The sequence below is a fragment of the Polyodon spathula genome, chromosome 9, assembly GCF_017654505.1.
Source record: "Polyodon spathula isolate WHYD16114869_AA chromosome 9, ASM1765450v1, whole genome shotgun sequence".
NCBI lineage: Eukaryota > Metazoa > Chordata > Actinopteri > Acipenseriformes > Polyodontidae > Polyodon > Polyodon spathula.
The window spans coordinates 41,156,197-41,172,210 of record NC_054542.1 but is presented as its reverse complement, the minus strand read 5'-3'; the positions used below and the strand labels follow the sequence as shown (position 1 = coordinate 41,172,210).

The 16,014-nt window shown below is 39.9% G+C and overlaps 1 protein-coding gene across 3 annotated transcripts in view; it reads left to right on the top strand.

Annotated features, from left to right (window-relative positions):
• Positions 1-11,434, top strand: part of LOC121320858 (immunoglobulin-like domain-containing receptor 2) — a 40,167-nt gene extending 28,733 nt beyond the window's left edge. For 2 of the 3 annotated variants that reach the window (XM_041259576.1, XM_041259575.1), the window contains 5 exons: positions 104-265; positions 2,923-3,036; positions 3,806-4,010; positions 6,336-7,047; positions 9,289-11,434. In XM_041259576.1, coding sequence (XP_041115510.1) covers positions 104-265; positions 2,923-3,036; positions 3,806-4,010; positions 6,336-7,047; positions 9,289-9,324 — 1,229 coding nt within the window. In that variant the 3' untranslated portion in view covers positions 9,325-11,434. The remainder of the gene's footprint in view (positions 1-103; positions 266-2,922; positions 3,037-3,805; positions 4,011-6,335; positions 7,048-9,288) is intronic. The other variant, XM_041259577.1, reaches the window with a different exon arrangement.
• Positions 11,435-16,014: the final 4,580 nt, after the last annotated feature.

Below are 16,014 nucleotides of genomic sequence, written 5' to 3'. Positions count from 1 at the left end.
ATTATGGTACAGAAGGTCTTTAGGTACGTTTTTCAATATTTTATTTGTTAGACCCATCCCTGTTTTGTAACTTGCTGATGTTTTTCTTCTGTGTTGTTGTTAGTGTATGAAGCTGGGAAAGCAGTGAAGACATGTGCCTCCCCTCATATTGCACCAGTCTACCCTCCCTACTATGTGCCTAATGTCCCCATGGCTGCCATTGGACCTCCAGCAATGATGGTTCCAGAGACACAGCCTCCAGTAATGGAGAACAGTGTCGCAGGGGGTAGGTACAGGAATGTCTGAATGTATTCTTTCATTTTCTATCCCAATAGGAAGTACATTCAAACATACATTTTGTAAGGAATTATGTTTCATTCACATTGAAATTGAAGAACATAACTTCAGAACATATAAGGCAGCATCTGTGTTAGAGGTAAGCTAATTCTTTGTTAATAAACCTTGGTAAACTTGCAACCTGGTTGATCTCAATCTTCACAAGCTGGTGGGAAAATCAAAGGTTATCTCATGCTGGTGAATAGGACTTTAGCTGGGAATTAATTTCCACAGACATTGACATTGAAGGTTGGCTAAATTAGGTTCTGATTTAGTGAAGTCAGGGTCTTTAAAACATGTTCTATTTCACATGTTCAAAGCGTTTTAAGAAAACTTGAGATGTCTAAACCTTCCATTGAACAAAAATTAATGTAGCAAAATTGCTTACTTTATCTAAAATCATTTGCCATGCTTTAAATAGAAAATATCACAATAAAAATACCTTTTTCTTTACATTCTGCTAAATAATTGCTTATTACATTTGAACATGTTGTATAAGGCAGTGCAAAACTAATTCTGACAAATTCAAAGTAATGTTTCAAAATCAAAAACTGCAGATGCCATGGTGGGATAAGCTGGGCATTCATAAAATGTCCTCTCCCTGTACAGGTGTTACTTTGATTTTAAACACCCACAAGACTTCCCAAACGTCCTGTTTCAGGAGCACTCCTTCAAAGACCTTGTATCCAAGACAAACCAATCCCCACCCTACATTGTGTGTTGCATTCTTGTGTGAGGCCCTCCTCAACTGTGAACCACATGTGCATAAATACAACAAACTAGTTTAAAATGCTCTTGTATGACCATTGTCTTTAACTTAAATTAGAAGAAAAAAGGTTCCACCAGACCTATAGACCTGATGGCTCCACTGCAAAACAGCAGGTGGCCTATCAACCACAGGGGTCACTGGTGTGCAGTGAGCCATGGATTCCACTGCTGACCTAAGCCCTCCCTACCTAGTCATGGTCATCAGTGACATAGCCTGGATTTGAACCTGAGATCTCCAGGCTATGGGATGTGTCCTGCACTCCAAGCAGAGAGCCTTTACTGGATGCGCCACACAGAAGCCCCATATACTGTATTGACATTGATGAGAAAGCCTGCTTTCACATCTAACAGCTCAACTACAATAGTGCAGTGAGACTCATCGTGTGCATATTAGATCCTTCAATTATTCTTTAACTGGGTGTTCTATAACTCACATCCAGATGATTCGTGCTGGGGATGTGGCTTTTTCTACTGTAGCAGCATGTACAGCAAAAGGACTTTGTGATTCTCTTTAGATCAGAGGCTGATTAGCTGAAACAGAACTTTGCCCTTGTGAGCAACAGTCAGTGCATTCTGCTGCTTGACTGGAATTTGAAGAATGTGTGTACGGCATGCAGGGGGATCTTGTGTTCCGTTTAGAATGTAGGTTGTACGTTTTCAGGGAGTATACTAGTCACCACTGTCTGTCGTTTTATAAGTAGTACAGTAGATAATACTTAATTGTATTGGTAACAAGTAAATGGACATTTAATGAGTAATATCTAGTCAGCCTAAAGGATGCCTGCAGCAAGGGAAAGGCCTGAAATGCAATATGAATATTTTTTGTACATATCTTTTACATTTATGAATTAGAGAAAACTATTATTCTATATCTATTTTTGAATCGTGTCAAAAGTGCTATATCATTTGTCAGAATGACATGTAGTCCTCCTAAATGCCTAAATGACGTTTTTTACAGAAAAGGTGTTAAAACGGCATGAACATCAATGAATTTGATCTGACCAGTGCATATAGAAAACAGTACAGGGCTTGAGAGAAAACTGAATATGACAGATGTGTCGGGTCTAAAGGGAAACCCAGGCTACAGCAGGCCCTGCAGGTGCTACAGCTTCTTGTGTTGCTGTCTTGACTCATTACTTCTGGGGTTCCAGGAAAAACAGATTGCTGTATTCATCAAGATTCCCATTATCATGTACTGCGTCAGAGCCTGTTGCAAGGAAACAGCAATGCCATAATACGGCTTTATTTAAAAACTTAATGCAAGCTTTTATTGGTCTGCTGTATTAATGTATTAACTGGATTAATGTAGGCTACTGAACTCAAACTAGAAATGGTAACTACTGATTGCTATTGAAATAACACATTAATTGTCAGCACTGCAGTGCTTTGAAACAGCACCAACTGGTGGGCTTCTGCATAAGTACTTCTACAGAGCAATGTGGAACCTGACGGTTTACCAGGGAAATTTATCACAAATTACAGATGACTTGCTTACATTGAAAAATAGTAACCCCAGAACATGCATTATATTAGGTAGTCCATGGTAACAGGAACCACTGAAACTGGGGGAGGAACATGCCTATTGTGGTGATATATAATAAATGTTGGTAATTGAAAAGTGGTTATGTCCATATAAAATCATTCCACGCCATCCCAACCATGAATTCGTTTTGAACACTTATTTTGAAGTGTGGCTGCCTTAATTCAGTAGCTCACAGAAGCCTGGGTTGTGTTGTGCAGCGTTCTGTAACCTAACTTATGGGAGTCAGAACAACCCCTTTAAATGGGGAAGACTTTTTTTTTATCACATGTCTGCATTGTTTATTGTTCTGTCCCCAGTTCGCAGTGGCTACCGAATCCAGGCCAATAAGGAACAGGACTGTATGAAGGTTCTGTACTACGTAGAAAAGGAGCTTGCTCAGTTTGATCCAGCCAAGAGAACGTATGAGAAATGTAAGGCACACTTTGACTTGGCTTTCAAGATATTCATCAACACGAGCATGTGAAATGATCTGACTCCATGGGTTAGTGATTTACAAGAACTCGAGGAAAAAATAGTCTACTTGAAATCTAACTGTAAAACTATCTGTAAATGCATGCCAGTCATGTACTGTTTGTAAGTGCTTCTGAAATCAGTGAAGGCTTACAAGTCAAGCATTGTAAAGTGTTGATTGCTGTATGTGGCGCTGGTGCATTAGGGCACTGATGCCATGAGTGTCAAACCTGAATAGGTTTCCACATTAGTTTTTTTAGTTTTTTTAGAGCAAGAACCACTTCATTGCCTGTAAAGGAAGAAATCAAACACTAGTATATAAAAAAGCACCCTGCAGCTATGTAGCTTCCATTCATTGTAAATCAATAGCATGCTGCAAACTACATCTTGTTAAAACATAACATGAACCAAGAGATGCGCAGAACTTCAAGTCAGTACATTGTCACTAACATGAGGCTGACCTTGCTTCGTAACAAACGATACACCACTTCTCCTGCCTGTGACTGTGTAATGTTTTTCTTGTTTCAACTTTTGATAAGACATACTGTATATGGAATACGCTGTTATCCATTAAAATATCCATTAACATAGTTTAGAAGGTTCATCCGCTTTAACTTTTTTTAAATGGATACACGCCAAGCTCAGACCTACCGCACACCTTAACGTGGGCCAGTTTGTCCCACTGTACCTAACGGATGGCTGTGTGCTGTATGCCTCGTGTCTCGACAGCCAGCACCATGTCGGAGCTGAGCTCTCTTCACGAAGGAGACGCCGATTTCCGTCAGTCCTGCCGGCGGGTTCAGAAAAAGGCTGTTCCACCAATCGGTGACCAAGATGACGACCCTGCCTTCACCTCCACTGCAGCCGCCCACGTGAGGAAGTCAGCCCGGCACCCCCAGCGCATGAACAGGTCTGAAGAGCAGTACCACAGCAGGTAGCATTCACCTTTCATTCCTACTCACCTGGATTTAAGTACTGCTTATGCTGGACTCCACAGTCCACAGCTAGCGGCTAACCGCTTTAGTCGTTGTAGATGATTTAACCTCTTACAGGTCCACACCTTTAACTAATTCCACATGGTTTGTAAAACCGCAAGGCAGGGCTGGGTCTTCATGAGAACTTTACCAGATGACAAGTGATCTTGTCTGGATATCTACAATGTTATACAGTGTAGGGGTGTCTGAATGCCTAGGGAGAGCACTGCACTTCATTTTCATATCTTTGAATTGTGCGATGTGCCATTTTGGGCTATGTAGGTATTCACTAGAGAGGGAAGGGAAGAAGCAAGTAGTGATTATGGTAAAGGGGTAAAGTTTGAATTAGACCACCCCTTTTTAACCTGGTGGAGTTACAAACAGTTACACCCTACCATGAGGACCTGGTGTTATATAATAGTCTTCTTGGATCCTCTTTTTGTCATCGTCAGCAATGAGGATGTGCAAAAGAAATCATACTTGCTTCCACTGGGAGTTCCAGTACAAAACAGCACCACCTCCTACACCAACATTTCTAACTGTGGTTTCCAAAACCTCTGAGAGACACAGTTAAATCTCTAATAGTTACAGTTTGATATGCATTAATAAGAATAATGTGCAAATAAAATACATACACATTGTCGAGTAACTTAGTGATACCAAAATACAAAAAAAAACCCACATATTTGCAAAACATGAGAATAGTTAGCTAAACACATAGTTTCCCAAGACGTTAGGCTCTCAGCTATATTTAATCACAGTAGATTCTCATTATTAAAACCTCTTTATCACCACTCTCACTGCCTTACTCACAGAACAGTCTTTTACATACAGTGGAGCAGTGGGACTTCACAGGTTAAACTGAATTCCAAATGCCCCAGGTGCTACATTGGTGAGTTATGCAGTACAGTAGTTCATTCCAAAACAAATGGCTTTCTTCTGGAATATGTCCTTCTTTGTATTGTTCCAAAACAGAAATTGCTTCACTGTATGCAGAAATAATTCAACAGCAGCTTTTAAGAGCCTTTTTTCATAGGATGCCCCCATTGATGATAGAAGGTTACATACAGTATTATTGGCATACAATGTATTATTAATAAGCTATGTGGGAGTGCTGGACACTTATAAGAAATATGCATATCCACAACTCTTAAGGCACTGAAGGAGGACTGGGTATTGCAGGCCTGTTCTTCACTGATAAAATGTTTGTCCCACACGGGCCCATGGTTAATTAAAATAGTAATTATGATTGTGGATAATAGCAGATTAGAAATAATGAAAGTGAAAGTGAGGTGGTAGATAAACATGCCAATTTAGACAGATAGCATTTTGATATATATAGAAACTTTAAGTTGAGTAAAGGCAAGTGTACTTTACTGAAGAGGAATATGATAGGAATGTAAGTAGTTATTGTGTGTGTGTGTGTGTGTCTGTGTGTGCATGTGCGCTGCATGCGTGTGTGTATCTGTGTGTAATATTAAGTACTGTACACCACACAGTCAGTGGTGCACTTGAAACACGTCCACTGAGCATATCACTTCATTACTGAAAATGCTTCATTGGCTTTAGCACTCACTTCAAAATACTAAGGCTAATCACAAAATCATTCACAGAGAAGCTCTTTCTTATCTTTGTAATTTGGTGCCTGTATACACACCCTCGTGCTCTGTGGGTGCGGTCCATTAACCCTGTCCAAAATCCACCTGAAAGCTAGGTGAAAGGCTTCTCTTACTTGTGATACACTTTACCTATAGGAGTCTGTTTTGTATGGGATTGTATGATGTCAGAGTATAGGACTGCTGTTTCTCAAGTAGACCATGATAGTTACATCAAATAAGCAGTTTAACCTACAATAAAGCTGGTATAACCTATAGTTACTGGCCAAAGAACTAAAAGTAACTAAAAGTGGAAAATAAATTCTGCCATATATGTAAATGTTGTCATGTGTCAAAACAGTAATTGGAAGATGCACTGCCTTGCACTGGTTCTAAACAACCAAGTTATCAAAATATGAAGCATTAGTTCAATATGTGGACCACAATGCTACAGGCTGCACGCAGGCTTACAGTACCTGAGGGAAGAATAAGCAGGCAATTTTATTAGAATTTTGAGTATGAAAATTAGGGATTTTATATATATATATATATATATATATATATATATATATATATATATATAGTCTTAATAAAAATTATTTAATGTTGAACCGTGTTTAAAAAAGAAGCCTGTCTAAACATTGGCGTGGAACATGGAGAATGACGAGTACTGTTTTATTCCTGTAATAGCAGGTGGAACCCCAGATCTGAGCACCTTCAGAGAAGAATGTTCCCAGCCAGCGGACGCACAGGGTCTCTAGATGAGCTGGAGGAGTTTGCAGAATCCTACCATCAAAAAGGGAGGCGCTTTGAGTACAGGGAGCCGGAGCCGGATTACAGACTGGACTGCGAGACCAAGGAACACTATCCACCCCCCTTCAGAGACCAGCACCATTACCGTGACGACAAGCCAGCCAGAATTGACCGGCACCAGCACCAGGAGTCCTTCCCTGATGAGTACTACAGCAAGCGAGACCGGAGTCGGGAGGGCTTTTACGAGTCGGACAGAGGGCACCCGTACAGCCCTCCTTCTCCCAAGAGGAGAGACCTCAGCGACTGTTACCCGCCTCGATACCCTACTACCAACAGGGCCTATGACAACACATACCTAACAAGCGTTCTGGAGAAGAAAGCCAGGGTCAGACCTCCGGAGGAGAGCTTCAGCTGTGAGACTCCTTGTAAATCCAGCTCCAAAAAGAGCAGTGACATTCATTACAACCGATCTGCCAGTTACAGGCGTGAAGAGGAAGATTCTCTGCCACCTTACTCGGAGAGAGATGCCGAGCGGCACAGGCCACTGGAGTCCTTGGCAAGGCCTTTTTCGTACACAAGGGACGGTACACATGAGATCAGCATGCATGCCGCGCATCAGAGGAGGGAAAGGGAGAAGCTCAGGAAGACGGTGAGTTACTTGTAGGTTTGCAAAGGCGAATAGGAAGGTGTACACCTCATCGGGTAAATATAAGTACCCCTCCGTGAGGTAACTGAATACTCAGTTGTAAAATGATATGTTGTGTTATTAGCTTGACTTCTTGTTTATTGTAGCACATTTAATATACAAAAAAGATAATTGCCATCCAATAAAATAGAGCTTGCAAAGATAGGCAATTTAGTTTTAATTTACACTGAACAAAAATATAAACGCAACATGTAATGTTGGTCCCATGTTTCATGAGCTGAAATAAAAGATCCCAGAAATTTTCCATATACACAAAAAGCTTATTTCTCTCAAATTTTGTCCACAAATTTGTTTACATCCCTGTTAGTGAGCATTTCTCCTTTGCCAAGATAATCCATCCACCTGACAGGTGTGACATATCAAGAAGCTGATTAAACAGCATGATTATTACACATGTGCACCTTGTGCTGGGGACAATAAAAGGCCACTCTAAAATGTGTAGTTTTGTTACACAACACAATGCCACAGATGTCTCAAGTTTTGAGGGAGCGTGCAATTGGTATGCTGACTGCAGGAATGTCCACCAGAGCTGTTGCCAGAGAATTGAATGTTCATTTCTCTACCATAAGCCACCTCCAACGTGGTTTTAGAGAATTTGGTAGTACGTCCAACCAGCCTCACAACTGGAGACTACGTGTAACCACGCCAGCCCGGGACTTCCACATCTGGCTTCTTCACCTGTGGGATCGTCTGAGACCAGCCACCCGGACCGCTGATGAAAGTGTGGGTTTGCACAACCAAAGAATTTCTGCACAAACTGTCAGAAACCGTCTCAGGGAAGCTCATCTGCGTGCTCGTCGTCCTCACCAGGTTCTTGGCCTGACTGCAGTTCGCCGTCGTAATCGACTTCAGTGGGCAAATGCTTACCTTCGATGGCCACTGGCACACTGGAGAAGTGTGCTTTTCACCAATTAATCCGTTTCAACTGTACCGGGCAGATGGCAGACAGCTCGTATGGCGTCGTGTGGCCGAGCGGTTTGCTGATGTCAACGTTGTGAACAGAGTGCCCCATGGTGGCGGTGGGGTTATGGTATGGGCAGGCATAAGCTATGGACAACGAGCACAATTGCAATTTGAATGCACAGAGATACCTTGACGAGATCCTGAGGCCCAATGTCCCAGTTCTTCCATGGCCTGCATACTCACCAGACATGTCACCCATTGAGCATGTTTGGGATGCTCTGGATCGACGTGTACGACAGCGTGTTCCAGTTCCTGCCAATATCCAGCAACTTCGCACAGCCATTGAAGAGGAGTGGGACAACATTCCACAGGCCACAATCAACAGCCTGATCAACTCTATGCGAAGGAGATGTGTCGCGCTGCATGAGGCAAATGGTGGTCACACCAGATACTGACTGGTTTTCTGATCCACACCCCTACCTTTTTTTTTGTTTTTAAGGTATCTGTGACCAACATCTGTATTCCCAGTCATGTGAAATCCATAGATTAGGGCCGAATGAATTTATTTCAATTGACTGATTTCCTTCTATGAACTGTAACTCAATAAAATCTTTGAAATTGTTGCATGTTGCGTTTATATTTTTGTTCAGTATAGTAGTGAATGAGTGAGAGTATAATTACAGTGCTCCCTCGCTATAAGGCTCTCGGTTATAATGCGCCTCGGATATAACACTCCTACAACATGTAAAAAATATAGCATTGATTACATGGTGCTTTATGCATGGTTAATTCACGAAAAGTTACATATTTGCTTCACTATAATTGCATTACAGAGAGGAAGTTGTTTTATTATGTGTCCTGTGGCACCCCCACCCCCTCCCCCTTTTATAACGCTCTTCCCCCGAGACCCGCGTTATAGCGAGGGAGCACTGTATATTAATTATATTGAGACTAATACAATACTGTCATGCGGAGGAATAAAATGTGAAATATATTTTTAATTTGTGGACCTTTTAAGTTTAATTTGGCAATATGTATACATGATAACTCACCGGAGTGTTTTTGAATATTAATCAAGAGATATTTAATCTGGTGTACAATACAGTTGACTGCACATTTCTAATTCTCTGATAATGCCATAGGTTGTATGGTTTATTTTTTATAGCCTGAACTAGGTGAGCTCTTGATTTTGCTGTGTAGCTTTGTTTGGTAGTCATGTGCATGTGCATGTGATGTTTTGAAAAGCTCTTTATTTAACCTTGAGTTTTTGGTGTTTTACAGAACACTCTACCCAGCAGAGATTCCCTTATAGTGTGAAACTGAAAAAGAAGATGAATCATTTTTTTTTCAAAGGAGAAGGGAACACCAGTCCAGTGGTACTCTTAGATTTCACTCTCCTAGGGTTGTTTGATGGAGATGCAAGTACCACATGTATTAGAAGCAGGCCCTTGTGTGCTGACCCACTGGATACCTACAGATTACAGTCCAGGATTGATACAGAGGAGCCAGGATTGGAACTCCACCTCAGTACTGTCAATGTCACAGTGTTCTTAGAACATTCATCTGTGAGTCACTGTGCAGTTTTCAGACTTTCAAACTTACAAAGCAACATCAGTGTTCCTCACTATTTCTACCGTGCTACTTGAAGAAGTCCGAAGCCGAAACATTATAGCTAATTATAAAATAGCGAGTTTTCAGGTTATCAGTTACTTTTTCTTCTTTTTAGATTTTTATTTTAAAGTTGTATGATTGTCTACAATGTGGAAAGGTGCTATGTGGAAAAAAATCAGAACCCGGAGCCAGACTGCCACTATTAATTGTATATCTGCTGTGTGTATGAAGCAACAGTCTGACTATGGGGGTGCAATATTATTTTCAAGATGTATTAAACAGGTGTATTTTAAAGACAGATATACTCAGCTAATAAACAGGTCCATCACCCAATAGCTCCACTCACAAGTTCACTTGCTGTACCAGTGCAGTGTCTGGGTGACTTAATATCCATGGTTAGTGTTTTAAAAAGCGGTATTTCAAAATGATGATCTGTTGATCAGCTTCCAGTAAGGGCCTCAAGTGACAGATTAGGGCCCTTTGTCCTTGTATAAAGTTACAGGTGACAGGGAGGTACAGTTGCACTGAAAGATTCATCGACTTGGGCAAGATTCAGATTCAGACTGCCTGGCTCTACTGACTAAAAGGAAAATTTCTGTCAGAAGGATATAATCACAGAAGTTAATGGTGTGCTGATACATGTCTAAATATCCAGTGTTTTAGATATAGGGAGAGTGAGCCTAACTGCTTTATAATGTCTGTTGAGTTTGATAACATGTGGTGTGAGGAACAAAATAGTGAAACTCTAAACCAAGATTACAAGACAGGGTCTTCCCGTCTCAAGCCAAATATTTTCCACATGGTACCTTCTTTTTATTATGTGTATAGCAAGTAATACTTCATTACACAGCCATTATATAGCTGCCTTGAATTGCAAAACAACAGGGAACTCACATGTTGTACTGTCTGTGTTCTTTTCTTAGTAAAAGTGACCATGGGAAGAGCAGTTACATCCAGCTACTGGATCAGCCATTTGACTGCAGTGACCACACTTGCCTTTCAGTGGCGCACGTATTCACTTTAGCCTTATTCTTACATTACAAAGAACATAAATATAAATCTTCTTGATCAGAATTGCAATTTGGTAACTCAGAATTTGCATTCCATGACACACACTCCAGCCTGCCTAAGTGAATTCTAGGGTGTATGTGTAGTTTGATTGAGGTGTAAGTGGATGGAGACCACGTTACCAGCTCTAGGTATGTAGTAAGAGTGCCATTCCACTGTATATTGCACTACACAGTGTACATGTTGTATATGAGCAACACACATGGGTAAACTCTTGTTGCAAATTATATATTTGTGTACATCAGATACAGATTTCTGTACCTACACAATATGTGCAGGTAGTTCAGTTAGCAACACACCAATGTAATGTTTGTCATACTCAAGATTACTTATCCACATAAACCACAAAACGGCAAGCAGTTATTAGTTTAACTTAAGATAGAGTGCTTTATCTGCACTCTTTAAGATAAGAAAAACATTTACAAATAACCTGTTAAACATAATTTAAAGGCTGTTATATGATGTATTTTCTCATACTGGCTTTTTAAAGATAATTGGTCCCTCTTTCATTGTGCTGAGAAAGTTGTGGTTCTTGGTTTTTCACATTCATTCAGGATGTGAAATCATTCAAACACTGTAGAGAAACTGCTGTATCTGGCTGCCTTAGCTGTTGGCAGCAACACACAGCAACTTCGTCTTCATCAGGCGACACTAATAATAAAACCATGAGAAGGGAGGTTTTTTTTTTACTATAAATTTAGTGGTCGCCAATTGATTTTTACCCTGTTCTTCTCCCACTTTGAAATAGCCAATTGTATTATTTTAGGCTAGGGTCACCGCTACCACCCCCGTGCTGACTCGGGAGCGGCGAAGACGAACACGTGCTGTCATCCGAAACGTGAGCCGTCAGCCGACCACTTCTTTTCACTCTGCCGGCCCGCCATGCAGCCACCTCAGAGCTACAGCATCGGAGGACAATGCAGCTCTGGACAGCTTACAGGCAAGCCCGCAGGCCAGTCTACAGGGTGAGCTGAGGACACCCTGGCCGATCTAAACCCTCCCCACCCGGGGGTGACACTCGGCCAATTGTGCGCCGCCAAATGGGAACTCTAGGTTTGGCAAAGCATATTAAAAAACATGACAAACCATGGTAAACTATAGAAACTGCATAGTATTAGCCATGCGTAAAACTGCAAAATGACTGCAAATTTATCCTGGTAAACTTGTATAATGATTTTGATTGTGTTTTGTAGATGACAGTGAATGACTGGCAGAAGTAGACTAGATGTACTTTCTCTGAAAGACCTGTGTATGATTTAGTCTTCAGCAAGGGAACACCAATCTTAACACTAGAAAACATCAGGCATACTAATGTTTCTTTATTAGAGTATCAAGTACATAGTATTGTAAATGGCTGACCAAGCTACGTACCATTACCTCCGTATTGTTTCTCATTGTGGAACATATTTCACCAGACACTCAGGATTTCCTCTTTGACAGGCCTCGATAAACACATTTCGAAATTACAAGCTGACGCTTTCTAGTTGTTTTTGTGTTTGAAGACAGGTGATTGATTCTGCCCGAGAGAGAACCTTAACATTGAAGCTTTATGACATTTGTGAGTAGCTGAAAAAAGTGTGTGAAATATAGTATTAATATCACCTAGCTTCCCATCCCAGTGCAATCAAAGAAGGTGTCACGTGTGTTTCATTATGCTTACTCAGTGCACAAAGTGGTTACAATATGTGGCTTGTGTGACAGTCAGCTAAGGCAGCTCTGTGTAGGAACCAGGCACCATCCTTGTCTTTTGGTGAGTGTCCAATCTAGATCTTTTTCACAGTAACAGTTTTTTTTTTTTTTTTTAACTACTAAGTTTCTGTTGTGTGAATCTCTTACCACAGCTGTACACATAACCTTGATATGTAAGGCTGTAATTGTTAACAAATATACATTATTTATACGTTAAAGAAGGGCCACATTTATTTTTACCCCAAAATGTATTTTATACCATTTTTATGTGAATTAAAAATACTGCTGTTACTGTTATAAACCTGGTAAACAAACAACCCAGAAGATTTGTTTAGTTTGTCTAAGTGTACCTACATTGTTTGCAATTAGTTTTGTAATGTTTTATTTGTCTGTTCATTACGGTGTATATAAAAAGACTTATTCAAAGGCAATAGGAAAGAAAGATTTTGGTAAGAATGATCCATCTGACAAAGAAAGTCTGGTCTAACAGTATTATTATACCTGCAGAGAGTACACACACGTATAGCACACTTTACAATGAGAGTGTCACTTATCCCATTGTGATGAAACTTTGACATCCTTTAGCACAAGTTAGTGACAGAATCTGGGAATGTGGAGAAATGGCTCAATTTGACATGTTTACAGGTACAGAAGGTGGGTGTAGTCATGGTGATCTACATGGTATGGATACTGGTGGTTCTGGTTTTGTATTTACAAACCTTGGCAGTGGGGATGTGTGCAAAAAGATGGCTACCGTGTAGAAGGAAGTTATTTGCAAAGAGTTGATAAAAGCCATCTGCAGATAGCAGGGATGGAAATAAGACTCCCATTACAAAGCAGTTTTGATCTGTTCCTGGTTTTACCATGAGTTTAATGAGACTCACCTGAGCTTTTTACCTAAACACTGGCTAATCAAGCTTGTACAGTATTAAAACCTGGAATGGGCAAAACTGCTATGCAATAAGTCATATTTCCATCCCTGAGATAAAGTAGTATTGTAGAAAGACATCACAGTAAACTCAGGGGAAATGGACTGTCTGTGAACCAAAGACGAGGTGGGGATTTACTTGTGGGTTCAGGGGGGACTTTGGTGCAAAAGGTGAGACATTTGATTAGTTTCATAACACTGAGATTTTTCCCAACTCGGAGGAAACCAGGGGACATGTTTTCAAAGTGTGAATCTTTTCAGCATTTGTTTCTCATTTTGTAAAATTCTTTCAAAAATAGGAGTCACCTTTTAGACTGGTATAAATGTTTTCAAAATGTGTCCCACAAGTTTATTGTCTTTGTGCGATTTTTGTCATATATTGCTTAACCTGAACACTCTTACTTTCTACAGCATTTTGATCAGATCTATCACTATCTTGTTTTATGTATTTTTTTATTTGTGTGAAATAAAATAAAAAATGTCATTTTATTATATATATTTTTTTATTATATTATGACTTTTATATTCCAAATATTGTGTCTTTTAACACCTTCTGTAGATTCATTTTGGTCATCTGACACGGAATGAAAGAATAGTCTTTATTTTCTAAACAATTGTGTCTAAATGCTAAAAAGAAAATCCTTCCTAACATTGTACATTGCAGAATAACATTTGAACAGTGAACCAAATTATTATTATTGTTATTATTATTATTTGTTGTGTGAAATTAATAAGAATTTACCTTAGTAAATACATGAAGCTCTTGACTGAGATAACAAGACAAGAGCCTTGCTGTTTCAGTAAATCTAATTAAAGATCTAATTAATCACCTCTATTTGGGTACCAGTTATGGTTTCAAGGGGAGAACCCCTCAAAGCCAGGTCTGTAAGCTGAACAAAACCCCCTCCCAAAACTTACCTCCCATTTGTATTCATATGTTCAGATGGAAATATCAAGTTCTGTTTTAGAATACTGGGTGAATTAGAGCAGTCCAAGAACAGTTTAATCAGCTACTCCAATGCAGTTGTGTGATATGAAGGGTAACTCTGGTGTCAGAGGACACTTGCTTGGTGTTTAGCAAAGCTCCAGACCGAAACTTCAATACCAGGAAGCTGTTGGCCTGAGAATTAAGCTGGTGTTTCTGCCTCAGCACTGTAGTTATGTAAGCATAACAGGATTTAAATAGGTCAGCCTCCTTCTTCAGAGGAGGAGACTGACTGATCTATTACAGTAATTCATACCAGTAACTCTTATCTAATAGCTGATTAGATAAAGAATGTTAATATGAGGTTCAATCCAGTATACAAACAGGTAGGTTAAAACTGGACTGTTCTAAGAAAGCTCTGCTTGCAAATGTTAAAATGTCAAAGAGCTATTACAACAAGCAGAAATACAAAGAGAAACCATGCTTTTGTAGAGGCATTCAGAGTTGTCACTATAGTTAAGAGTTAGTACCTTGTGATTTTAAGTCATAAATATTTTGAAAACGTTAATGTCCAATGGTAATCATAGTGCGTTTTCAACTTCAACTGAAGTAAGAATATGTAAAAGCTAAAAAAGTCACATTTAACTAAAATTTAACTAACTCAAGTGAACGTCTGTATGGTTTTATTAATCTAGTCTGCGTAAATTAGTGAAGGTGAAGCCATACTTAAATTTTACTAGGTCTGAAAATACCATTCCTGAATGTAATGCATCTCATGTTTCTATAGTTAACAACACAATAACAAAAAATACAGGCAAGGTCAGGGAGCCCAAGCCCAATTCCAGGCCTCATGCTGTAATATGTGAACCCTCTAAATCTCCTCTCAAAGACTTTTTTAATGCATCCCTTTAAGAATGAAGACATCGTCTCTCAGGACAGTGTTCTCAGGCACTCTCCCACAGGATAACAGAAGCCCTCCGCTGTTCCTGTGTGAGCAAAAGACGATAAAAGGTCAACTCCTGCCTTCAAATGGTAATTAACTGGGGCCCCATCCGTTGTCTTTTTTGAGGCTGTTGCCTGACAGCTCCCTCTACGGACTAAACCCCCCGGCCAAATAAAAAATAAAAATAACAAAACAATAAAATGATAGAACAGATACAGACTTGTCATGGTTCAATTCAGAAATGAAAGTTTCAGCCTTCTGTACCCTCATCAGTGCAGTCATTGTTTGTTTTACAGTTTGCTTGCATCACCCAAATAGTTTTAGCTGCTCAAGAACGCATGCTTCTTTCTGCCTGCCACTTAGCAGAGGCCCCACGTTTCATCAGCTGGAATGCTGGCCCTGTCTATTTGCAGCAGGTGTCCCCCCCCCTTTCTCGAGAAAATGTTGGACAATGTTCAGTCTGACCTAAATGATTACAATTACAGTTTGAAGCAATAAAAAAACAAAAAACATTGGTTAATTTAAAATGATACAATTTGCAATTTCAATTGAGAACCCATCAATAGTGGAGTGTACAAACAATCATATGTTGATAATGACAAACTTCAGTTTTCTACATCAAAAAAAGTTGAATCCTGTTTCTACATTCATATGCTTATTCAGACTGTAGTCTTGTGCTGTGCACTGAGGCAGTGAACCAGCTGAGATTCACCTTAAATGAATCTTACATGTTGCTGGTTGTACAATGACTGTTTTGCAAGTTTTAATGTAAATCTGTGAGTCACTTGGGTGGTCTGCTTAGTCACTGTAAGCATTCAAGACTTTTACTAATGGTACTTCAGC